This window comes from Mixophyes fleayi, chromosome 5 (assembly GCF_038048845.1).
Source record: "Mixophyes fleayi isolate aMixFle1 chromosome 5, aMixFle1.hap1, whole genome shotgun sequence".
NCBI lineage: Eukaryota > Metazoa > Chordata > Amphibia > Anura > Limnodynastidae > Mixophyes > Mixophyes fleayi.
The window spans coordinates 79,619,558-79,646,249 of NC_134406.1; the positions used below are offsets into that span (position 1 = coordinate 79,619,558).

The 26,692-nt window shown below is 37.9% G+C and overlaps 1 protein-coding gene across 4 annotated transcripts in view; it reads left to right on the forward strand.

Annotated features, from left to right (window-relative positions):
• DNAJC13 (DnaJ heat shock protein family (Hsp40) member C13) overlaps window positions 1-26,692 on the forward strand; it is a 138,378-nt gene that overhangs the window by 40,686 nt on the left and 71,000 nt on the right. For all 4 annotated transcript variants that reach the window (XR_012692784.1, XM_075212444.1, XM_075212445.1 and 1 more), the window contains exons 3-12: window positions 10,083-10,158; window positions 11,393-11,542; window positions 11,781-11,822; window positions 12,684-12,884; window positions 14,745-14,951; window positions 15,640-15,735; window positions 17,167-17,258; window positions 18,416-18,582; window positions 18,893-18,972; window positions 21,442-21,611. Coding sequence is in view for 3 of the 4 variants with exons in the window: in XM_075212444.1 (XP_075068545.1) it covers window positions 10,083-10,158; window positions 11,393-11,542; window positions 11,781-11,822; window positions 12,684-12,884; window positions 14,745-14,951; window positions 15,640-15,735; window positions 17,167-17,258; window positions 18,416-18,582; window positions 18,893-18,972; window positions 21,442-21,611 (1,281 nt within the window). In the remaining variant the exon portion in view is untranslated. The remainder of the gene's footprint in view (window positions 1-10,082; window positions 10,159-11,392; window positions 11,543-11,780; window positions 11,823-12,683; window positions 12,885-14,744; window positions 14,952-15,639; window positions 15,736-17,166; window positions 17,259-18,415; window positions 18,583-18,892; window positions 18,973-21,441; window positions 21,612-26,692) is intronic.

Here is a 26,692-nt window from a genome sequence, read left to right on the forward strand (position 1 = left end):
TCACACACCGGCATTCAAAGGGTTAACTTGATTGAGCTATATTCTTCTTAACAGGCTAATGGATTCGTTAGAGTAGCAAGGATGCCACTTACTAAATTTATAGATTTAATATACAAAGGTACAGGACATTTAAATATAGAAAAAAACAATTAATAAACAATTGACATAACATACACAAGCAAAGCAGTTTAAAATAAAAGGGGTTACATTCAGAGTATAATTTACATGAGTTGTATAATCTGTGCCATGGGAAATTGGACAGCTTATTAATGTGGATTGATGTACATTTGAGAATGTTCTCTGCCACTTGCCCAATTCTGCAGCTGATGGCACTTTAGACACTTCTACTGATGGTGTCTGCCTCTGGGTGGTGCCACATGCTGTCTGCTAATTTGGTGCCACACACACCGTCTGCTGATCTGGTCATTGGTGCCGCTGAATGTGCTGCTGCTGCTCATTCCACACTGCTCATCACTCTCTGGTGCTGGCGTGAAGAGCAGGGGGGGTATTTACATAGTATTTGTCAGCGCAGAACGTGTGAGTACCTCCCTGACCAAAAAGATACACCAGTGAAGTTGGAAAGTGAAGGTCCCTCCTCCCAGTCCGCTCATTACTGGTAAACCCCAGCAGGCAGATGCAGCCATTTTTTTCATTAATTTTTTTTTTAACGTTAACAAATAGGATGAAAGGTTAATTTTTCCAGTTTTCACAAGAGATTTCCCGATCGGTTTCTAGTTTCCTGGAAAATGGGGAAAACATTGGTGGGTGATCAAACCCTTTTTAGCAAAATGAGCCTAAAGACTCCTACATTGCAATTCATTCCACAGTCTCTCTTCTCTTGAGATCAGACCTAAAGCTACAGATGGTGCACATGTCTTTAAGTTCCTGGCGTGATCTGATACAGTGACTTTGTTTCCTACAATGTATTTCCATGTTAGCAGGGGCGGATTAAATGTGAATGACATGTCAATTGAATTGTTATAAGCTATCAGTATGCAGTGTTAAAATGAACCCCAATGAGATCTGAAATTGAGAACTGCAAACCTTCACAATGACAATATATGTACATTTTAATATTCTTATTTGTAGCTCTGCTTCAATAAAGGCTTACATTTGAATTTTCTGTAGTAATGCTTGGCAGCACATTGTTTTTTTGGGTTTTTCATTTATGTGCCCAAACAAATCTCAACATGTTGGTAACCTTAAAGGATGTAATACATCTTGTAGTGTCCAATGGCTCTCACTAAATGTTGAGAAAAAGGTTTGAGAAGTTGAGTAAAACAAATTAAATTAGTAAGAGGCCTACAACATCCACATGTGACATCCAGTTTAACTGCACAGTGACTAGCAGGGCACCGTCCTTGTGGAGTATGTATGTCCTTCTGGGTTTCTAAGGTTTTCTCTGGGTACTCCAGTTTCCTCCCACAATCCAAAAACGTAATGGTAGATTAATTAGCTTCTGATGAGTTTGGTGTGTTTATAGTAGAAAATTTAGGGACTACTGTACATGTTTAAGCATTCTCTGTAAAGCACTGCAGAAAATGTTGGTGCTATATGAATCAGGATATTAGCAACAAAATATTAGAGTATTCCTGGTTTATACCAGTGTGTCCAACTCTTTACTCAAGTACCTCTAACAAGCCTGTTTTTCTGGATTCCCTGATTAAAGGTAATTCATTTTAAATGTTTTTCACATGTTTTCTCAAAAATTGTGATAACCTTCATTTGAAGAGCTTAATACAGGTCTTGTTATCTATGGCATTCACATTTGTAGACCAGTTGTGTGCTATTAATGTTTATACCATCTTTGTACTTTAATCGGGAGGTGTTGTTACAGACTGGAGCACATTTTATTTTTTGAAATGCGCTAAAGACTTTTTATTTTTTAATAGTTGGTACAGGGAGTGAAGTGTGGGATATAGTACATGTCCATTGATACATGTGCTCCTTCTTTTTTTGTGTTATAGAAAGCTATGTATTATTTATTTGAGTGGCATGGTTGTTTATGCTTCTGGCTTATTTAGCCTACTTCTACTGTATTCTGTTATCTAAGCCTGACGAGGTGAATGGACTAACCAGACATTTACATCCACTTGTAATTGTGCTACTCAGAATAATATTAGAGTACATCACGTTACTGTGGTTTTAATTCACCTTTTCAGGAGCAGCAATACTCTTCATGTTAAGAAAAACATAAAGCAGAAAAATAACAGAAATAGGGAAGCTTCATAAAGAAATTACAACATTTCTTCAAAACTAAGTTAAAGCATTTCACAATGTGGAAGAGGAATATCTGCAGTTTACCTACCATATTTCACTGCTGTCTCCTGAGATTATCTGCTTCCCAGACACATTTCAAAACCACTGAGCTGCCGTTGTAATTCTGTTCTAGTAAACGTTTGCATTAATAAATCATACAATTGTTATTGTCCTGTTGCATTTTCCCCTTACATTGTGTGAGTTATTGCAGACACTGGCTACAGAGACAAACGTGCACACACATACAAACTGGTACAAGTGATGGGCATGTTTTATTTATTTTTTGATAAAAACACGTAAATACTTAAAGATTCCGAGTTCCATTAATACGAGGTATTTAACAGTGTAACTGGTCTCTCTGTTATGCTTATTTATTTTTCTCGTCTGTCACACTGGCCACATTGGTGGTGGTAACAAGATGTACATAAAATGCATCCTGATATTCAACAAAAATAAAGAGGTTCTAACAAAACAATAGGATATATTGATGTATTAGTGAAGATGAAAATGCAAATAATTTATCTGAGCTGTTGGTTAACAGGATTGCAAAGGGCACTTCACAACTCTCTCTCTCCCCCTCTCTCTCGACTAAGCTGTGGTGGGAAATGCAAACATTTTCCTGAGTAATTTCCAGAGTTTTTATAAAATATCCTGTTATTTTGCTCATTACATTAAAGCATGGTGGCTCAGTGGTTAGCACTTCTGCCTCACAGCACTGGGGTCATGAGTTCCATTCCCAAACATGACCTTATTTGTGTGGAGTTTGTATGTTCTCCCAGTGTTTGCATGGGTTTCCTCTGGGTGCTCCGGTTTCCTCCCACACTCCAAAAACATATTAGTAAGTGAATTGGCTGCTATCAAATTGATCTTAGTCTGTCTGTGTGTGTGTTATGGAATTTGGACTGTAAGCTCCAATGGGACAGGGACTGATTTCAGTGAGTTCTCTGTAGAGCGCTGTGGAATTAGTGGTGCTATATAAATAGCTGCTGCTGATGATGATACATTAAAGATTGATCATTAATGAATAAATTCAAATTAAACATAAAAATTACATTTTAGCTTGCAAAGATTTATTATCCCATTGCCATATTCATGTTAAAATACTTTTTCTCCAATTTTGAGAATATATCTTAAAATGGGAGCAAACTAATTATTGTGATTTTTACTTTGGTAAAAGTATAAAAACAGCAATCCCAGGTTATTCTCACAGCGCATCACACCTTACTAGTCCCAGCTTCCCTTTCTGGTCACTGGCCACTAGGTGGTATCGGTCGCAATGCAAAACCCAGGTTTTTATACATGAGACTCCTCCCACAGCATTGGCTTGACGGACAAACGACACTCCACCTTTGCTTTTGAAAGGAGTTCCCTGTAGATGTTCTGTAACCTCTCTTGATTGCAGACACCTTGTCTACCTTCTGCTGTTGCTGTGTAAGACATTTCTTACTTGCTACATTATAACATATGTCTCAGACCTGTATGTAAATGAACCTAGGTGAAGTGCTACACCTGTATGCAGACTGTCAGCCAAATAGCTTATTCCTCTCCTAGAGGCTTGTGGAAAACCCCTCTCTTTGTTACACTGTATAAAACTTGTGTTACACATAGTAATCAGGTTGTCAAGTTTTTGTGTGTGTACTACCCAATACTTTACACAAGTGCGTCAAAATTTATTTTAAATGTATACAGAGTTGTTGATAAACACAAAAAGCTAACACCCATGTGTGCAAGCCATATGCCTGTCTATTATCAAGTGTGAGCTGTTTTAATAATGTCACCATGTTATCTCTTCAACCCCTCCACCGGTGTCTTCCCCTCCACCTTCAAACTTGCTCTCATCAACCTGATCCTCAAGAAACCTTCTCTTGACCTATTCTCTCTCCAAATATCTCCGTCCCATGTCTCCTCTTCCATGTACTTGCAAAAGTCTTGAATAGCTTGTTTTCAACCAACTGACCCAATTCCTTTCCCTTCTCATCCCCATTTTGACCACATGGACTCTAGCTTCTACCCTCTTTGTTCCACAGAAACTGCCATCACTAAAGTGGCAAGGGCCTTCTACTAGTGAAGTCTAGGGGCCATTTTTCCACTGACTTTGATAGTCTAGATCACTCTCTCTCTACTTCTAACACCCTCCCCCCTCTGTATTTGGGACAATGCCTTCTCACTCTTCAGTTTCCCATGCCTGCTGCCTTGGCATCATCACGTCGAGTCCTTCTCTCAGTCCTGGAGCTTTTTCCTCTGCAGTATTGCCAAAATTTGTCCCTTACTCACTAAGATAGTTACCAAACCCTGGTCCACTTGCTCATTATCTCCCACCTTGATTACTCTACCCTTCTCTTCATTGACCTCCCCCTCCATTGCCTTTTCCCTCTCCAGTCCATCATGAATGCTGCGGCCAGACTGATATTCCTCTCCCGCTGATTCTCATCATCATGAAAACTCAACCACTTCAATGCCCCTCCACGCCTAACTGAGCCACATTGCCAGATTTCTCCAGTGCAGCATCTCACCTCTGTAATTCCTTCCCTCCCCCTACTATCCTATCAAATGCTCCCTCAAACCAATCTCTTCCTGCTTGCCCACCCTTTCCCCTCCTAGACCACTTCTCTCCCATGCTCTCCTTCTTCCTTCACCTTCCACGTTCACTTATGCCCGTGATCTCCTACTGTCTCACTCCCCTGTCATTTAAAATGTAAGCTCTCATTGGCCTACTTGGTATGCGTGACGTTGTTTATTCTGCTTGCAGCACATGCTGTTATCCCAAGTATTGTATCCATGTTTTAATCTCTATTTTCATCCTTGTTGTTGTGGTTAATTGGGCTAAGGAATTAATGTGTTTATTATTTTTTACTGCATTCCTGTACTTTTGGCTTTATGCCTCTACAGAATCTGTGTCGCCATTTAAATAAACTTTGATGATGACAGAGTTTGATTACATACCTGTAATACAATTTTGTATATTAAAGGTTAAAAAAAAAAAAAAAAAACATTTTACAAGCTCTACAGCCTGACCTTCTCTGTGCTGGGTTGTGGTTTCAAAATTCCAAAATGTGGTAGATTAAGACTTCCTGTTTTTAACGATGACTTATGTCAAAGAGATTGACACTCGAGTCACCCACTCAACTAGGAGCCTCATGGAGGAAATGCATTCTTATCTTCGCACAATCTATAGATGTTTCATACATAAAATCTGACTTTATTTTGGTTAAACAGTTTAGAAAAATTTAGGCTAATATTGAGTTAACATATCGGCACATGGAAGGTGTTTCCTAGCACTGACAGTCTGAGCAGCGTGATGGGCCAAACACAGTAATTAAAGTCACCAGGTCAATACTGGAATTGGTTCTGTTTTTAACATGCTTCCTCAAAGGAAGTTCAAGCTGTGCAGAATGATATGTAATTACTCAAAAATCTAGAATAAAGACATCCTCACTTCCTTAAATGTTATGTATGCCATCTATCCAGTTACTATATGTAAAATGTCCACATACGTTGTGATAATGCTTAAGTGTCCCATTGTCGCTGTGTGTGTCTAAAATAAGTGTACAATGATCTTCTTAAATTTTTTAGGCATTTCTGTAAATCAGAATTCTGGGTGAAAGCCATCAGCATCCCCTTTGTGATCTAAGAGTAGATTTTTCCACTTTGGCCACCCATGTGTGTAATCAGATTGGAAACAGATTCTGTCAATGTGTCGATGGCTGAGCAGCAGGGTCTGCCTGCGAGTGGCCAATTTTATGTAGTGTGTTAGAAAAGAGTAGTGGCTAATACACTAAGCAAGATATAAATAAGCCTCAAACGCTCATCCTAAACAAGTATTTTGTGAAATGGTCCAATCACTGTCTTGCTGACAAGAAAAGGGTCTTGCCTTCGCGCTTTCATTTAATGTCAGGTCTGTTTTAGGGTTTGAGGTTACCTTAGGTTAAAAATTGGGCAGACAAGATGGACCAAGAGGATCTTCTCTGCAATCAAATTTGAGTGGAAATAATTTATTTCAACATTTCTTTTCTGCATGTGAAATATCTTGTGCTAATCAATCTGCTTATAACAGCATTGTGTGTCAGTATCAGAGTTTTAACAAAGTTCTGCAAATTCCATGTAGAGGAGGAAATCCGTGTATTGATCTCCTGTCTAACTGTAGGCACAGATTTATTTCTGCAATAAAAGATTTTGTAAATTATCCAAATTTAGATGTCTTCTTTTATTACATTACTGACTACTTTTTCTTCTTTGCAAAAACCTATTTTTGTAACTTCATTGTGTTGCACTTTAGATTTTTCTCATGTTTGCCTGTTTTTTAAACTCCTCATCCGCTTTGCTTCACTGCAAAAGATAAGTCTGTAACAAAACCTTCTATTCTTTCCTGTTGTCTAAAATTTTAGTTGTTCAGCTGTATGCTGTGTCAGCTTTTTACTTCATGATCAGTTTTTTTCAGGGCAATAAAATAACTGACATTTATCACCAACTCAGGAAAAGACCCTAAGGCCTTTGTGTATATCAGTGTGGTTTTGTATGCAGTTTTAAAACTGCCTTAAGGCAGACCGTTTTAAAACACAAACCAAATTATTCATTAATCTAACAAAGCACGTGGTTTCTATAAAACTACACATGGTTTATTGTATTCCATTGGTTTGCAATCTGAACCTCATGCAGAGACTGTTAGCCCCTTGATATAGCGGTTGGACGTAAATCTATTTGCACCACATAGAAATGCGTCTCATGTCATATTTTTCCATCACAGCCTATGCAGACAAATTGACCCCATAGTTGTAGTTGAGCGCCTTATATTTGTGGCCCCTTTCGATTCGAGAGGCGGATGGGGGTGTTCATGTGTAAATGTCATACAGTATGCATATGCAAATGAAATCACCCCTTTTGTGTTCATCCAATCTTGACGTACACATATCCAAGAAGTATTTTCATTTCTACTTTCGGGATGTATTTCTGCTGTCAACCATAAATGGGGCACTATTTTATTTTAACTTTTTTTTTAAAAGGCATTCTACGCAAAACGCATACATTTGAGCATTCTTTTTTCCATGTAGTTTTGCAAACCGCTGCCTTTATATATTGCAATGTATATATGGATCCTAGGTTACAAGCTTGTATTGTGGGTTGTGATCAGCCCATTTGCAAAAACATGAATCTTGATGTGTGCATTTTTTCTTTTACATAATTGCACGGTTTAAGAACTGCACAAAAAGACGCTTAAAATTGCGGTTTACAGAAATCAGACTTTGTTAGTTCCCTGGCTAAATGTTTATTCAGTGGTATCATACTGATATAGTTTTTGGGGGGGGGTTACCATCCCTGTGCTATTGGTAAATGCCTCAGCAGCATTGGCAAATAGTATGTATGATATTCCATTGTTGGCTAGTAATTGACTGCTGTAATAGAATTGCAGGGTTTGCACACCAATTAGTGAGGCCAATGCAACACACCACACACTGCAAAGAACATCCTAGGGCTTGCCCTAGATTACTAACTGCATCCTAGATGCCGTCATACAATACAGAGAGCATGCTAGTGTCCACCATACATTGCAATACAGAGAGCCTCCTAGTGTCCACCATACAACCATACATTCCACCATACAATACAGAGAGACTTCTAGTGATCACCATACAATACAGAGAGCATCCTAGTGCTGTTGGGTGTTGCTTTTGAACGACACTATTATTGTGGATTGATAAGGCACCACAGTGCTCTGCAGCACCTTACAATAGGGAAAGCAGTACAAACATAAAACATGGACATACAAGGTAGACAAAATAAATGCCCACAAAGGCACTGGTGTACCCAGAGATATTGGGAGGGAATAGGGTCAAAGGAACAGGTTGTAGGGTGAGAGGAGTACTGATGCTTTGTCTTCAGACATTGTATTCAGTCTTCAGTCTATTCAGACATGCAGGGTGCATGGAAATCATGATTGTGTTGCATGGATCATGGCTGAGCCATCTGCACTGAGAGGTCGAAACTGGTTAGCTGTAAAACTCTACATAAAGAACCAGATAAACAGCTAGAAATTAAAATCAAACAATTGAATTGATAGGTAGTGGTTGTCCATGACTATAACCTGTTTGACTAGCCATGGATAGGTGCCTGTGTATGCTTGTGTTTGGATGTCGTCAGACAGCCAGAATACATGAAGCTGTCCCCACAAGGAAGTGAAATGTCAGTCTTTTGCTCTTGGTCAAATTGAAAATCTCAAGTGATAACTCTGGTGATAAGCAGCTCCGAAACATACCCATTTGATTGTCCTGTTGATAGGGCATTCGGAAAGGGGTTTCCCAACGAGGCATGTTACAGACATGGGTCCTCACGATGTAATAAATACAAGTATATGTGTAGATGGATAGATCTCTATCCATCTATGTATAGATATATATTTATATATAGATATATTTATATTGACTGCCCATTAACACTGTGTCTTTGTTATTTGGTAGACAGCTTTCTGATAATTTTTGTTCACACATGAGCAGAGATTTCCACCCGAACGCTGCCCGGCAGTTGCACAGTGTGGGGCTCCAATGGGAAAGTCTAGAAGAGATGTTTCTTCCATTGTGAAATCCTTTTCACAAATGCTGTTCTAAAACATTCCCAAAGCTTTTATTTGTTAATGTTTTAGCAATTCTTTGATATAAGGCATCTTGTAGTTTAGATTCCGTGATACTTTTAATGTTGAGAAGGATTTTGTGAGAGGCAAGTAACATCTATAGTGAACATGTCATCCCCCTGGTTTTATTTTAAACCTGGTTTTGAAGGTTTATGTAGTAAAACTAGCATTTATTAGCATTTTCATGAGTTTAATTATTTTACATGTTAAACCAACATTCTGGTGGGCCAGTTATAGAGCGCAAACACTGGACAAGTGTATGCATGTTTATTCATGTTTTAGGATTGAACAGTTTTATTTACCCTCGCCCCCCAAACGTGATTCAAGGTGACTTGGTCAATTGAAGATGCTTAGTTGTTAAACAATAGGTTATGCATAGTATGTTTCAATAAATTGAACTTTCAGCTGTATAGCACTAAAGAGTAAAGCACATACAACAATATATTTTTCCTAACTGAGCAGCCACCAAACTGACTGGTGCTAGATATGTGCGAAGCTAATGAGCTGCATATCTCTCATCCACTTCTATGGTTTGCTCAGGTTGTCTTTGGTACCTAAACAAGTTGCATCTGGGTACTGCTTTTATATTGAGAGCTTCTTCACACACATGTGCTATGAAAATAAAAATACATGAAAAAGAATGGGCACTCTAGTGTTTTTTTCCTGAAAACATGCACTTTTCATGCATTGCATTGTTACTAGTACAATCTATTACATGCATCAATAGCATAAGTTAATACATAAGTAGTGGGACATGCTGGGTTGTAATCTAAATGTGGCATGCGATTTCTAATCTCTTTATGCATTTATTTTGTGGAAAATGCAAAAGAAAAAAAAAAAGTATAGTTGTAAACCGCTTTGATAAATGATTTTATTGTATCTTGGCACATGAAGCAGAATGGCATTTCCCACCAATATTATAAACACAAGTGAAATTATCAGGTGTTCTCTACTGAAGACCACAGTCTTTTCTACTGAAGACCACAGTCTTCAAGAGGAGAACTATTTTCTTTGGCATAAGAAAGTCTACTTGAAAAAAGATTGTATTATAAATGTATTCCAGTGGACTTTCAATAAAAATATTAAAGATCCCCTACTAGCGATATAGTATTTTAAATTTTATAATTTAGTAAATGTTTTGTAAATGTAAATATATATCAACGCCTGGCTGTTTATTTACATTTCATTCTGTCTGTTTTAGGTATAAAAGAGTATTTTCAGTGGGAACTCATGCCATAACAACCTATAACCCCAATACCCTTGAAGTTACGAACCAGGTATGTATATTTGTCAGAAGCTAGACCCCTTTTTACAAGTAGCTGCATACTGATATATTTGCATGGCTCATTTTAAACTGTGCTTCTACCTATCTAAGTATATTTATATTTGATCCTTAGATGTGGCCTTTAAACTTTGTCACTAAGGCAGTGGAGATTTCAAAACTAGATGGATTATGTAAGCAAGTGTTCCTGAATGCAGACATCCAATAGGGTTAAGCGGTTGGCACATTACATTTTTAATCCCTACATGGATATTATAAACTCTGGAGATTGTTAAACATTTATTTAGGTGGAGATAACATTTAGGTATTTGATAGTTCAACACACATTCAGATAGTGCACATGTAACCTACTTAAATAAAAATAAAATAAATATTTTGTGACATTTTAGTGGCATTTGTACAATTATTTTGTGAAATTGTACAATAATGGAGCTCTGTTAAGTTGCATGGTAATTCCCTGCAATTTATATTGTACTGTGATTTTGCATTTAAAACAGATGGCGCTTTTCTCAGAACTTGCAAGACTTTTATATAATAAGACAACAATTGAGACAAAAATGGCCCTTCTGCCATGCCAAGTCAGATTTTCCACAATTTTTCTCTTCCCCTGATTTTTATATTCTGTAATGTCCTATTGTATTTTTCATTGAGAAGCTTATAAATTCTCGTAACACATATGAGATGGTTACAGGAGACAGGTGTCATTTGAACAGGTCTTTCTTCTTTGTGGTTTGTGTACAGAATATATATACATATAGATAGATATGATTTGGAATCCGTGCCTTGATGATCCTTGTCTAAATTAATCATGAGGGAAATTAATGTTTTAATAGAATGTTGTGATATTTTGTTTCTTTCCAGTGTTAGATATTCTATTATAGATTTCATTTAATACTGTACTGGACATAGAATTTTACAGACAGGTTTCTACCTAGTTGAGCTCAAAATCTTATTTTTCACCTCAGGATCACATTTAGATGTACGAGGAGCTGCTGCGGAAATTTACATTTAGTTGCTACTTCTTCCAATTCCGTATCTGGTTTCTACCATAAAATCATTTCACAGCATGATATGACTCCTTCATTTGTTACTGATGAGTAAAGATGTGTGACTGAATTAAGATTATCACTATCAATACAATATGACAGAAGTGACCACATGCTGCATTTCTGTGTGATTTGGAAGTATTTATTCTGGGTTTTTTTTTTGTTTTTTTCTGTGCGTCTCAGTGGCCTTATGGAGACATTTGCAGTATCAGTCCTGTGGGCAAAGGGCAAGGATCAGAATTTGCCCTCACATTTCGGAAGGGCAGTGGGAAGAAATCTGAAACATTAAAATTTTCTACAGAGCACAGAACAGAACTTCTGACTGAAGCCCTGGTAAGATATTTACTGAATGAGCACATTTTTACACAATCATCCACTTGAGAGTGATTGGTTTGTATGTGTCTGTGTGCACATGTTTCAATATAGGTGTTTACTTTTACTAATTACGTGTTTTGCATGTGTATGTGTTTACTCTACCAGTGATGTTCTCTTTTTTTTGTTTCTTTATTGCTATATGAGTGAATTGTATGTAGGATTACTCATCTGTTTTTATTTTTATCCTTCTTGATAGCGATTCAGGACAGACTTTGCTGAAGGGAAGATTACTGGAAGGGCAAGTATATCATCTGTAACTATAGATACAGAAACTAATACTTCTAAATAACTGTGATGCACTGAGAGGCCTTTCATTTACACTACTTGTATATTCAGTGCAATGACAGGCCAAGCAGCCAGGTCCAAAGTGCAGCCCACGAATTCAGTCAGCTCAGGACGGAGCAGAGCCTCCGACATATTGTACACTTTGGTTATTTTGTAATAGAACTACTCCTATAGAATAACCTGTTTATCTGATGCTGCGGCTTCTTGCTTCTTTTTATAGAATTAAATCAATGACCACACAGGCTTTCATAATGTTTGGTCAAGCTGCAATACTACAATGCCACTGCATGTAAAAATATAAATTTACTAAACAGAGACAGCAGTGTTAGATATATTTTCTAAATGTAGACATTGTAATAACTAATGGTTTCATACAAATGTTTATAAGCGGAGATGTGGGAGCAGTGTAATTATCTCACTATCAATTCAAGAAATGTGGTTGCAACATTTTGCATATTTATCATGTGACACCTGTTAATTTAAATTAATTAAATTCAAGAACTTGTCGAGTGTTGGAGTACCCGTCATCTTTAGCCACCCAGCCCACATACCAACACAGCATCACCAGATTTGTCCCCGGCTGGAGTTGATTAGTTGCCAAGTTCACTATGTACGTCTCGCACGGGCAGTTTCAAGTTATCTTTGCCATGGTGACAGCTGTTTCCCCAGCTATTTTGTGTGGCCTTGCTAAAGAAAGGTACTGTCCAAAAGTGGCAATTCTTTAGCAGTGTTTTCTAGGCTGTTACAACCATATTCATTTAGAAAGTTTGGAATTCAAATAATCATGTTTGCTTGGTCTCCTGATTTATTTCAGAGGTACAACTGCTATAAGCATCACTGGAGCGATACTAGGAAATTAGTCACTCTGGAAGTGACTCCTGGGGGTATAGACCAAATTGATCCAACGAACAATCGTGTTCTCTGCTCTTATGACTATAGAAATATAGAAGGGTTTGCAGAGATCTCTGACTACCAGGGAGGGTTCTGCATTCTTTATGGAGGCTTTAGTCGACTGGTAAGTTTTTGAGAGCCTTGTACTTAATGAATAACTCACCACAATTTTGTTATTAATGCATGAAAATCATTTAAGTCTAGAGGACTGATTTATGGCCACATCCATGGCAGAAGTTCATTGGAGCCAAGTGCTATGTACACATGTATGTTGCAAGAGCGAGTATGTGGAAAATGGTTAAAGATAAGACTATGGATATATTTAAAAATAAACCCTCTTGGTCTATTTTACACACACCACTTTATCAAAAATAAAATCCTACAAGAAAGTGGACTTAACCTGTAACGTTTAAAAAGTACAGTGTTTTAATATTGAACAGACGTTCCATGAATTAATATGTACTCTAAAGAGTAAATCCTCAGCAATGAGATCGGTGTCCCATGTAAGGAAAAACCTGTAACCACATAATGATGTGGAAGCATATAAATAATTTAAGGGCAAGAATACATAAATATTTTCTACTGAAATAGATGTTTAGGGGCATATTCAATTGGCCGCGTTACTGTTAAAAGTAACGCAGCCTGCGCATTATTACTTTTATTACGGTAGTTCTAACACCGGCTTTTTGCTCACAGCTCAGGGAGCTGCGAGCTGAAAGCCGGGTTAAAACTACCGTAATAACAGTAATAGTTTTCACCCAAGCGGTACTTCGGGGGGAATTGAATGCCCCCCTTAGGGGCATATTCAATTGTTGGCGTTACTGCCTAAAGTAATGCAGCACGCGCACTATTACCGTCATTATGGTAATGCGCATAAATACTGTTATTACGGTACCTTTGGCGCTGGATTTCAGCTCAGGGAGCTGCGAGCTGAAATCCGGCTTAGTATTACCGCAATAACGGTAATACTTTTTACACCGCGGGATATTCCAACAATTGAATATGCCCCTGAATGCAGTGCTAAACTCTGGGTAATTAATTACATTTTTTAACATGTGATCAATTGCACTATTCATCTTACCATGACAGTCATTATCCGTTTAATATAAATAAATAATGAATGGAAGTATCTGATTAATTCCAGTGTTTTAGTACAGATTGGAATTTTGCAAAAAGGAAATTTCTGTTTTCTGTCATTTTTTTAAACTAATTTTATTATAGAAAGAACCTGATGGGCTCTATCTTTAATAAAATTGTCGTTTTAAAAAATGACGGAAAAACTCAGAGAACTGGCGTTTTTTTCGGACCTGCCTCTTAACAAATCTACCCCTTGGTCAGTGTTAAAATAAATAAATAAAAGCCACCAAATCACAAGTGACGAGAAACAACTTGCCTCAAAAAATACCACCAATAACTCCCAGCTTTCCCAGCTATCGGTTTTATGTCAGCCCCAGCCCCATACTCTGAACAGAATTGGAAAGGTGCACAGGATAGGAGCCAAGAGAACGGGCACACAGGTTACTGAAATTTGCCCCAACTATACAGGGTCTTGAGATAAATATTGCTTGCTTTCCCCAATAACGGATGCTCCTAAGACTGAATGATGCCGGAATGAGACTGTTGTTTCCCAAAATACTCTGAGTTCAGAGTTCATAGCCAGTGGATCACCATTTAGGATAAATGTATTCACTAATAACTTCATGATTTTATATTGCTATTTTGTACAAAGCTCCAATTTCCGCTATTTTGCCAATAATACAGTTAATTTATAGCCAACAGTAATAAAGAGGAAGTTAATTATTAATTAACAGATAAACTATGATTCACAGACATAATTTGGAGCCTAAAATGTTTAACAACTAATGTACCAGTTAGACAACTGTCCTAATGGCCTCAAAACTTCTTATAACTGTTCTGAATGTAGATTTGAAAATTTTGCTGTTTGTAATTAGAATAGATAATTGTTGTGTCATTTATTTTTCAGCACTTGTTTGCTACAGAACAAAGAGATGAAATAATTAAAAGTGCCATAGAGCATGCTGGAAACTACATAGGGATTTCCTTAAGGACAAGAAAAGAGCCTGTGGAGTTTGAACATTTTGTGAGCCTACGTTTGGGGAAATATAGCAATGACGAGTCCATCACCTCTTTAGCAGAATTTATTGTTCAAAAAATCACACCGAGACATATGGTAAGACTTGAGTTACAGTAGCCTGGAATTTCATGTCAGATTGGAAACATATTTTTTGCATCTAGTGCAGTTACAATACATATATATTAGATTTATTTATTTACTTTTCTCCATTACCTTATTGTGGAATTTATGAAATTTGTATTCAGTTACTGTACATATATATCTGCCATGTTAGCTGATAGTGTCTCATCTCGTCAACTTTCTGCTCTTTGGTATAGAGACCGATTTTTCAGTTACTTATATAAGACAGGAAGCTACTCTGTATTACCAAAGCTGCCCTTATACAGGGAGACCTATATCCTTGGCCACATTGGTTAGATCAGTAGATCATTAAATCTTGGGCATGATGTAACCTCTTAGTACCAGTGTAAGGTTTTCTCTGAGTATTTAAAAGTCAACATATTTGCATGTTTCTGTCTGGGACAGCTGTATTAAAGTGTCCTTGGAGTAGATGTTTGTAACAAAATTAGGAATTGTTAGTATCACTTTATTTTCTTTTCGAAGCAGAGAATGAAATATTATTCTCCATATTGTGTTATAAAAGAAATTCCTTCCACATATAATATATTGGCTACCTGCACTCCTTCCAAAATTGCCCTATTAAAATTTCAGTTTTAAATGTTGTTTTGTCTTCTGGAATTGAAGTTGTGGACATTTGATGTCTTATTTTTGTGTTGTGTTTTAGGAGCCAGTGAAAAGATTATTAGCACTTACTGAAACATGCCTAGTGGAACGGGACCCAGCGACCTACAATATTGTAACGCTAAAACCACTAGGAGAGGTGAGTGTGGTGCTGTAGCTTGATGCTGCAGCTGACTGCTTTGTAGCAAATGAGGTTAGTTTTTCTTATTATCTTAGGCAGATAAAGTTGTGGTCTTTTGATAAGCTTTAGATCACAGCTTGGGGAAATGCTTGGAAATATAAATGAACACAATACGCTATCTGTTCTCTGTATAACATGAAGAGGGTGGAACTGAAAAATCTGCTGGGACTTGGAACACTTTTAAACAACCGCCTGAAAAATATTTTCTAAAATAATTTCTACATATTACATCTAAAGCAAACGTTTGTTTTAGAATATTTTTAACTTCATTTTACCAACTTGCCTAACACCTTTTAAAAGTTCATTTTAATGCAATGCATTCTCTTTTGTATGTGGAATACAAAGTAAAATATATAACTAACATTTTTATTTCCTAAAGTATGAATTAAAAATCTATGTATGTTTATTTATATTTGTGAAAACAGTAAACATATTGCCCTAATAACTGTCAGACTATACCAAATGTTTGAATTGCTAAACTAGTTTTTTTCAAATTAGTTTAATAAACAAGTGGCAATATTGGGTGAGAAATGTATCGTATATTGTAAGTTACTGGATATATTTAGCTCTCGATCAAAGAGTTCAGACGTGCAAAGATTAGTTTTTTTTATAGGCCTTTTAAAATTAGTACAATTTTCCTTATAGAAAGATGTTCCTAAGATTATCATAACCACCATAATTGCAGTAAATATATAATAAAATATATTCTGTTACCTATTGTAGATCTTGTTTTCCAGAGACACAATATACTTTATCAATTGTGGCTTGTGGTGGCAGATGATATAAATGCTTATGTCCAAATTAATGATGGGCATTTTTAATTGATGCGTTAAATAGTTTGGTATTTTCTGCAGCGGTTGTATCATTGCTGGTATTGTCCAGCCATGTGCTTTTCAGTCTTATTTTCTTGCACTAGCTGTCTAGCTAGCCTCTGTGTGCTGAAAACTTGGACCTTCCATTGAGCCACAATGCTTAATTACTTCTATACATAGTTCTTTGGCTTACTTAATGCATTAATGTTGTGGCACATTTTCACTCTTGATTTTGACAGTTATTATAATATGTAGTTTTGTAGCTTTTGCTCACAATGAAGGCTAAACATTTGTGTAAATTGTGGGTGACTTGAAAGTGAAAATTCACTCTTGCAATATGCACATGTTCAGCTGCTCTGAAAATCTTACATTACAAAATCCGTTTTGGTAATTATTAATCTGGATTTTCAAATAAAATTGTGCTTTAAACGTGTTTGGCCTTTAAAACCAGATCATAACAAAATGTAATTATCTACATTTTAGAAATGTGTTTCATATGGGATATTATAAAAAAAAAATTATGAAAACACATGTACAACATTCTCATATAAACAAATATTTGTGTTTTCCGGCTTAGATTTTTGCACTTGTATATGACCCTGAAAATCCTCAACTCTTTACCATTGAATTTATCAAAGGACAAATTCGTAAATATTCTTCAACTGAAAGGTAGTTTTTATTTGCATATGTGTTCAAAATGTTTGTTTTTATACGAGTTACAGTGAACTGTAATAAAAAAATATGTAGTATTTTTCTGATTAATTTTACCATCAAATAATTTTTTGGTTTTTTATTTCTTTTCTCTATTCTGATGTGTGTGGACACGTTAGTTTGTATATTGTGTACTTATCTGTACATGTACCTACATAACATCTCCCCCAGTTTGTATACAATTTTACAAACTATGCTATGTGTTCTACTGAATTCTTGTATCTGTATGTCCATCACTTGGCATTCAAACTGGGATTGGGTTTGCTATGCAAGCTTGTTTGAATACATCTGTGTTTTCTCCACTGTTTGCCTTGCACAGTTTTTTTAAATATTGCCAACTCATGTTTTTATGGTAGAGAGAACTGTCCAGAAGAAAGAAAATAAACCGGGTGGTGCAATGGGATATAAAGCTTTAAATGTCAGGAGCGGATTTAACGTACCCATATTCTGTTCCATCGTTTGGGTATTTAAGAATGTGGAAACGGAAACTCTCAATGCTCTCTGATCCCAGGGAATAATTGCTCTACGAACCCCACACTGCTTATTACAAAATGGATGACATGAGCAAGACCGTTTGAGAGCATAGAGGAAAATGAATCAAATCCTTCTTTCCTCTATTCTTGTTCATCTTTCTTTAAAAGAAAAACAAACACAGAGTTTTGTGCATGCTAATGTGTTTCTTCGCTGGGATCCGTGATTGATCTTCCATCTCTTCTCCATCTTTTCTCCTTTGTCTTTTGCGCCACCACTTAAAGAAACAGAGCACTTAACCAAACATCAGAATCTTTGGAATTTCTCATAACATTAACTAGGACAAATAAAGCAAAAAAATAAAATATCTCTGTTAGAAACTCTAGGTAACAGTTTGTTTAGTTAAACTCAGTATATGGATGTGGGTAGCACTTTCACTGAAATGATGTCTGTTTACCGTGAACAAACTCTGAATGATTTTCTGTTCAATTAGAGTTGCTTTTCAACCTCATCACAAGCAAATATTTTGGCTGTAATTTTTAAAATGTACATTTTGTAAAAAAAGAAAAAAATCATCATTTTCTGAGAACTATAGCTATTCCTTCAATAGAACTGAATTTCATTGGGACATTGTTTTCTCTCAGAGATTCCTTGTTGGCGAGCCTTTTAGATGGGGTCAGAGCTTCTGGCAATAGGGATGTTTGTGTCAAAATGACCCCAACAGCAAGAGGCCAACGATGGGGACTCATGAGTGTGCCTGTGGATGAGGAGGTAGAAAGTCTTCACTTGAGATTCCTTAACACTCCTCCAAGTAAGTTGACATAATACATTCTTACTGTGCTTTTCAAAGTTCATAATGTGTGTGGGGGTTATAATGTATGTAGGTGTAATGTAATCTATGTTTTTATATCACTTGCTCCTGTAATACATGTGATCTCTACCACTCGATGGTGATTGTCATGTTGTGGATCTTGCAGTATGTCATCTGTTGCCTGCTCACAATGGAGGAATTCATTTTGTGGGTTGAACAGTTGCACTATAAATTGATCAACTAAAGCATGGTAATTTATACATCAACAAATGTTACAGATTTTAAGGCTTTCATTGCTATTTCGTTATAGATGGAGTCTTTGCAGATGCAGTCTTTAGATTCAACGCTAATATCTCCTACAGTGGAGTTCTGCATGCTGTAACGCAAGATGTAAGTATATATATATATTTTCACGGATCAGCCACAACATTAAAACCACCTGCTTAATATAGTGTAAGTCCCCTCCATGCCGCCCAAACAGCTCTGACTCGTCGAGACATGGACTCCAAAAGCCTCTGAAGGTGTCTTATGGTGTCTGGCACCAAGACGTTAGCAGCAGGTTCTTCAAGCCCTGTAAGTTACCAGGTGGGGCCTCCATGGCTCAGATTTTTTTTTCCAGCACATCCCACAGATGCTCGAACGGATTGAGATCTGGGGAATTTGGATGCCAAAGTCAACCCTTTGAACTTTTTGTCATGTTCCTCCTTTCGTGAACAGTATTTGCAGTGTCATAGGGCATGTTATCCTGCTGAAAGAGGCCATTGCCATCGGGGAATACTATTGCAATGAAGGGGTATATTTGGTCTGTAATAATGTTTAGGTAGGTGGTTTGTGTCAGAGTAACATCCAGATGAATGCCAGGACCCAGGGTTTCCCAGCAGAACAATACCCAGACCATCAATCTGCCTCTGCCAGCTTGCCTTCTTCCCATTGTGCATCCTGGTGCCATCTCTTCCCCAGGTAAATGACGTACACGCACTTAGCCATCCACATGATGTAAAAGAAAATGTAATACATCAGTCCGCCTTCTTCCATCGCGCCATGGTACAGTTCTGCTCTTCTGTCAGGTTGGAGCACATGTTCTAGCCTTCGCTCCCAACGTACATCAGTGAGCCTTAGGCATCCATGACTATGTCACCGGTTGTTTTTCATTGGTCCACTTTTGGTAGGTACTAACCACTGCATACTGGGAATCCCCCACAAGACCATCGGTTGTGGTGATGCTCTGATCGTCATCTAGCCATCATAATTTTTCCCTTGTTATAGTTGGTCAAATCCTTACGTTTGTCCATTTTTTCTGCTTCCAACACATTATTTTCAAGAGCGGACTGTTCACTTGTTGCCTAATATATTTCACCCGTTGACAGTAGCCATTGTAATAAGATGATCAATGTTATTCATTTCACTTGTCAGTGGTTTTAATGTTTTTGCTGAAAGGTGTACATGGTGCATGTTGTTCTTTTTCAAACCTGTGTATATTTAACATGTTTCTGTGCGCTTGATATGAAATTGTATTTTAATTACTCTGCTCTTCAAACCATCCACATAAACCAGTCCCCTACATTTCTGCAGTATGCATCTCTTTGTTCCAGTTTAATGCTTATTGAGCTGCTGATTTAAGTTGAAATAGCACTTACACAAATGTCCCTTGTGTTATAGGACATGCATTAAGTTGCATTACAAAAATTGTCAAATGCCATTCACACTGAAATGTGTGCTTTAATCTTTTGTATGTGTTTTGCACAATAGACACTTTTTTAATAAATTAAAGGGGTCAATTCAGTCATTGGCGTTGTGACGTTTAGTGCCTCTAGAACATACGCAAAGGAAAGTCGCAGATCAGCAGTATCTTGGAATATCATGATACCCGGAAATTAACTCAGTCAGACATTATGGTTATAATATTGTTATCTAGACTTAGGAAATCATAGAAGACTAATGGCTAATTTTCCAGCACTTTGATATTGTTGAGCTGATCTATTTTGCCGTATCAGAGAAACTAGGATATATAATGTTATTGTACATAAGTGTTAATATGTGTTATGTTTCCATGGTTTTAAGGTGTGAAAATAAACTAGAGTTTTAATATCAGAAATTATGCTTTTGTTAAAATGTTGTCATCCTGTTATGTTATAATAACATCTAAAGGCATGTATGATGAGGCTGCTACTGGAAGTGGTGTCATTTCAAACGAGTAGGAATGTGCTCCTTTAGATGATGTACAAGTATTTAACTCGGTGTAAGACAATTACTACAAATATAAATGTTGTATGCAAATCAGACTCCACTCAAGATTCAAAGCATTCGTCGGCATAGTGAGAATGTATAAAAAAAATTAATATGTTCTGCACATATTTGAAATATAAAATCAGCGTTCATTAATGAAACTTTAATGCACCTCCTACTCTAAATCAGTATCCATATTATAAGTCATATTTGGTTTTTCAAGGCCTGTACGAAAGATTTGATCAGCAGCTTTGCACCTTTATATGGTTCATGGAACTCTATTGTGACTTCTAATATCCTTATAGTTTTACAGTAGAGGATACATTATCCCATATACAGGTTACAATATATTGCCCTGTCTCATCCATCATTGCTTGAACTGCTGAATTTTGTGTTTGACTTTATTACTGACACAGTTGTCTTGTCCTTTTTAGACTTTCCTCCAACATTCATATTGTAGTACACAATCTAATAGGCAGTTGGCAAACTCCCTTATTCATGTTTTTTTTTCCTTTTTCTTATACATAGACTTTTAATCAACCTGTACTGTACACCCAAATATATTTGTGTTTGAAAGTGAATACTAATGATAATGTGTTGTGTAAAACTAACACTTTTTGTGTTTTAAAACAGGGCTTGTTCTCTGAGAACAAGGAGAAGTTAATCAATAATGCCATAACTTCCTTACTCTCCCAAGAAGGAGACCAAACAGCATCTAATGCAGAGTTGGAAAGCCAATTCCAGGCAGTCAGGCGATTAGTAGCTTCAAAAGCTGGATTCCTGGCCTTTACCCAGCTTCCAAAGTAAGTAGCTTATCAGCTTGTCATGATGGAAATCTATCTTGTGCTGCCTTTCTTACTGCCATTGGCGTGCCTGTGTATTTGTGATATATTGTATTTATATTTCTTAAACACATACTTGAATGCAAAAATAGGCAAACTTTCAAATAATACATTTCTGCACATGTGAAATCACTATTTGCTGAATGTATCTAATTGGAAAAAGAAAAATAATGTTGCATGTGTAAAGGTTTGGGTACCTTTCCAGTTAGTTTGTTAATTTTTTATTTATTTTTAATTCCTCAAAATTTAATGGACTCATAAGAACTTTACCCGGGTGAAAACAATTTCAGAGTTGAATACATACGGTGACCCTTCAAAAGCCTCAGGTTGTTGTGCCTAGTTTCAACCGGAGGTAATCGTTACGATTACCACCATAGCGACACCGAGAAGTCCTCCAAATAAAAGACGAATCTGTTAAAAAACGATGTAAATAAAAGCAGACTTACCTGTATAGCGAAGTTGCAGATGTCCGATTGGCACAGGATGCTGACCGCAAATGAGTCAGATCAAGAGATTTTAATGTCAGTGCGACTTCTATTCCTCTTAATTTAAAGCAGCAATGTTTGGTTAAGTGTTTCAACACTTAATCTGCAGAGTTTGACATTGTCGCTTTAAATTAAAAGGAAAAGAAGTCGAACTGACGTTAAAATCTCTTGACGGACACCCAGATGATTCCTTTCCACAGGGCTTCCCACTTGTCTAGGAAAACGATTGGCTTTACAAGAAGCGATTCAATCCCTCCTTTCTTCCGGAGTGATTATTCCGGTATTAGATTCTCAAAGAGGTTTGGGTTTTTATTCCAAACATTTTCTCGTGCCAAAACCAGACGGCTCTTTCGGATCAATTCTGAATCTGAAATCATTGAACAACCAGGTCAGAGTGCCCAGGTTCAAGATGGAGTCTTTGCGCTCGGTCATTCACAGCATGGAACAAGGAGAATTCATGGTGGTGGCTCTAGACATCAAAGATGCCTATCTCCATGTGCCTATCTGGAAGGGTAATCAGTCCCTTTTGAGGTTAGCAGTTCGATCAGAGTACTTCCAATTTCAGGCTCCTCCCTTCGGTCTGGCCACGGCCCCATGTATCTTCACCAAGGTCATGGCTGCTCTGCTAAGGTCCAAAGGGATTACAATCATCCCTTACCTGGGCGATCTTCTTTTAAAGGCAGATTCTCCAGAGGTGCTTCATTCGCATATCCAAGTAGTAATCCAGACCGTAGAGTCTCACGGTTGGTTTATCAACTTCAAGAAGTCCAAGTTGATCCCATCCCAGCGGATGATCTTTTTGGGTCTTTTATTCGACACCCGACTATGACGGGTGTTCTTTCCCCGGGACAAGATTCTAGCTTTTCAGAAGATGGTGAAATCTCTGTTGGTGGCAAGGCAGCCTTTGCTAAATTTCGCCATGAGTGTTCTGGGCAAGATGGTATCGACTATCGAATCGATCCAGTTTGCTCAGTTTCATGCACGACAGTTCCAGTTGGAACTTCTGTCTGAATCTGGTGGGCCAGCTATTCTGTCTTTCTCCGCAGACGCGCCAGTCGCTTCTTTGGTGGTTACTCAAACAGAATCTCGTGAAGGGATGCAAATTCTCAATTTCGAATTGGACTTTGATCACAGCGGATGCCAGTCTTCGTGGTTGAGGGGGCCGTCTGTCTTTACGCTCGGTTTCAGGGTCTTTGAACTCGGAAGGAATCCAACCTTCCAATCAATGTCTTGGAACTGCAAGCAGTGTTTTTCATGCTCTTATGAGCGTGCAACACTTGCTGCAGGGAAGGCCAGTGAAGATTGAGTCAGACAATGCCTCAGCAGGGGCATACCTCAATTATCAGGGTGGCACCAAGAGTCCCTTGGCCATGCGGGAGAAACACAAGTTATTTCAGTGGGCTGAGGTTCACGTTCTGGCGTTCATGGCCGTCCTTATTCCAGAAATAGAAAATTGGGAAGCAGATTTCCTAAGCGGGCAGACTCTGCATCCAGGAGAATGATCCCTCTATCCGGAGGTGGTTCGTCAGTTGGTGGAACTGTGGGGTCAGCCGGATGTCGACATGATGGCAACCCGGTTGAGCCATAAGGTCCCTCTCCTCTGCTCCCGTGCAAGAGATCCTATGGTTGTCGTGGTAGACGCCATGTCTGTCCCTTGGAGGTACCGCTTAGAGTACCTTTTCCCACTGGTAGCCATGCTCCCAAGGGTGTTAAACAAAGGTAAAGAGAAACGGTGTTCCAGTTCTTCTAGTAGCGCCGGATGGGAGGAGCTCGGTTGTGGCAGTTACCGCTACACCCAGACCTGCTAACTCAAGGTCCCTTTTGTCATCTAGGTTTACAACTTCTGACTTTAACGGCATGGCTGTTGAAGCCATGATCCTGAGAGCTCAGAGTTTTTCCGAACGTGTGGTGCAAACCATGCTTAATGCTCGGAAACCAGCCATTGCAAAAATCTATCATCGAGTCTGGAAGACATATATTGGCTGGTGTGAAAAGAAGGGTTATCGTACTTCTTCATTTCGTTTGGCCAGGTTGGATGCAGATTTGCGTCTTAGTTCTCTTAAGGGTTAGGTGTCGGCTCTTTCAGTCTTCTTTCAAACAAAACTTACCTGATGTGCAAACTTTCATTCAGGACGTACTCGATATACAAACTTCATATGTTCCTCCGGTACCACAATGGAATTTTAATTTGGTGTTGAATGCTTTACAGCATTCGCCTTTTGAACCTTTGAATACAGTGAAGTTCAAATTTCTAACCTGGATAACTTGTTTTCCTTTTGGCCATTTCTGCGGCACGCAGAGTTTCAGAGCTTGCTGCTTTATCTTGCAAGTCTTCTCTTCTTGTTTTTACTGAAGACAGGGCAGTTCTTCGTACCAAGCCCTCTCTCCTTCCTAAGGTCGTGTCTAGTTTTCATCTAAATCAGGACATTGTCATTCCTGCCCTGACTAATTCTACGTCTTCAAATACCGATAATTCTATTCGTTATCTCGATGTTGTCCGAGCCTTGCGCATTTATGTGAAAAGGTCTCAAAAGGTGCGTAAGACTGAGGATCTTTTCATTCTTTATGATGCTCACAAGAGAGGCTGGCCAGCTTCTAAAGCAACTGTTGCTAGGTGGATTACGACTGTTATCCGTGAGGCTGGGGAACCTGTCCCAAATAGTCTGAGGGCGCAGTCTACAAGGTCTGTAAGTGCTTCCTGGGCTTCCCGCCATAGTGCATCCAGTGAACAGCTGTGTAAACTGGCCACGTGGTCGTCTGTACACACATTCTCTAAATTTTACAAGTTTGATGTGTTTGCATCCAAGGATGCAAGTTTTGGAAGAAAGGTGCTTTGTGTCGTTTCTTCTGAGCGTTTCCTCCCGTAAGGCAGCTTTGGAATGTCCCCAATGTCCTCGGTGTCCGCCAGAGAACATTGGATTTTTATACTTGCGTAAAATCTGTTTCTCTTAGTCCATTGTGGGACACCGGGCACCCACCCTTAACGCTCTGGTTTCTCCTACTGTTTGACATGTTATCTTGTTGTTAAGAAAATGTTGTTTGTTAATTTTATTCTCTTCCTGGTTTCTCTCTATCTCCGCTTTCTGTGGGCTTGGTTATACATAAACTGAAGCTTACAGGAAGTGGGGTATAGAGGGGGAGGAGCTAGGGCTTAGTTAAACAGAAGTTTAAAGTGCCAGTTTGCCCTGTCCATACTCTATACCCCAATGTCCCCGGTGTCCCCCAATGGACTAAGAGAAACAGATTTTACATAAGTCACCAGTGGTATGCCCCCTTAACATGCAAGTCCCTACTGTGAACAGAGCAGAGATCGAAATAGGCGCCAAGGTAGGGAGTGCTTCACTACGCAAGCTTCAGCAGTGAGGGTGTAGGAGAAGCAAGAGCCTTCCCTGAGGTGCGCCATTGGGTTTTCACAAATTAACTTTTCTTGGTGGATTTTAAAACATACTGTATGTTAAAGTTGCTTGTATAATGCCATAGTGGAGGTTGGAGGGAAAGTAGAAATGGAGGTAGGAGCTAGTTTAGATTATCTTTTACACTGCATATAGAAACACAGTGCACCATGTACCCAGGGGAGAGAGCATTTCAGTCTGAGTCTTTGGAATGATACTATATGCGGTATTTATAGCAGCAATATTGGGAAGATGTCGACATATATTTGAAGAATGACTGTGTAATTGCTAAATTATTGCTTAAATTCCTGTAATACGTTTTTATCTCTATAGGCAGAAGCATGCTGAAATCCACCCCTGCTTGAGTTCAGTATTATATCACACATAGCACAAAACATCATGAGCATATAAACAATAAATACAATGGGAGGATTCCAATTGTGAATTCACCATTATCTTCAAATCATCATTTCACAACAAGAATATGGTATTGTTTTTATAGTTGATAAAGAAAATCATTGATTTAGTTAGTTTAGAATATAATTTGAAGCTACTACACTGTTTCCAGATCAATAGGGCTGTGTAAATAGACTCACTAACCCATGTACTTTTACATTACAAAATGAACCCGCCTACCTGGTGTCTTTGTCGATTTACTGTACAAAAAATAAGGAGTTGTTGCTGTGAATTTATTAAAACTATTTTTCTCTCTCATTGCAAGTTATGTAAAGCTATGCTTAGTAATATGTGTGTTTGGCTCACTCTGACAAATATAGACCTCTATCCATTATGATTTAATGGGAGGGTGTTTCCTGTTTCATATTGATTAGTAAATGGAGGTCACGGATTTAAAAGAAAATTTAGTCCATTAAAAGGAGCTGTCTGCAACATATGAACCATGTAATTGAAAGGCCAGGGACAAGAAACCATAGCGTTTTTCACTTTGCTCGTTTCAATTTTCTCTCCTCCAACAACAAATCTGTCTCTACCATTTTCAAGTTAAGGAGAAGTGAAATAAACAACATTTCATATTTTAGAAAGATAAGACATGCCAGAGTCCATCTGACAGATTACAGATTTATAAACATAAAAGATTTATACACCTGTGGATATATGTTATATAACTACATTAACAAGATACATCTAGTTGGTTGTGCATTTTAAG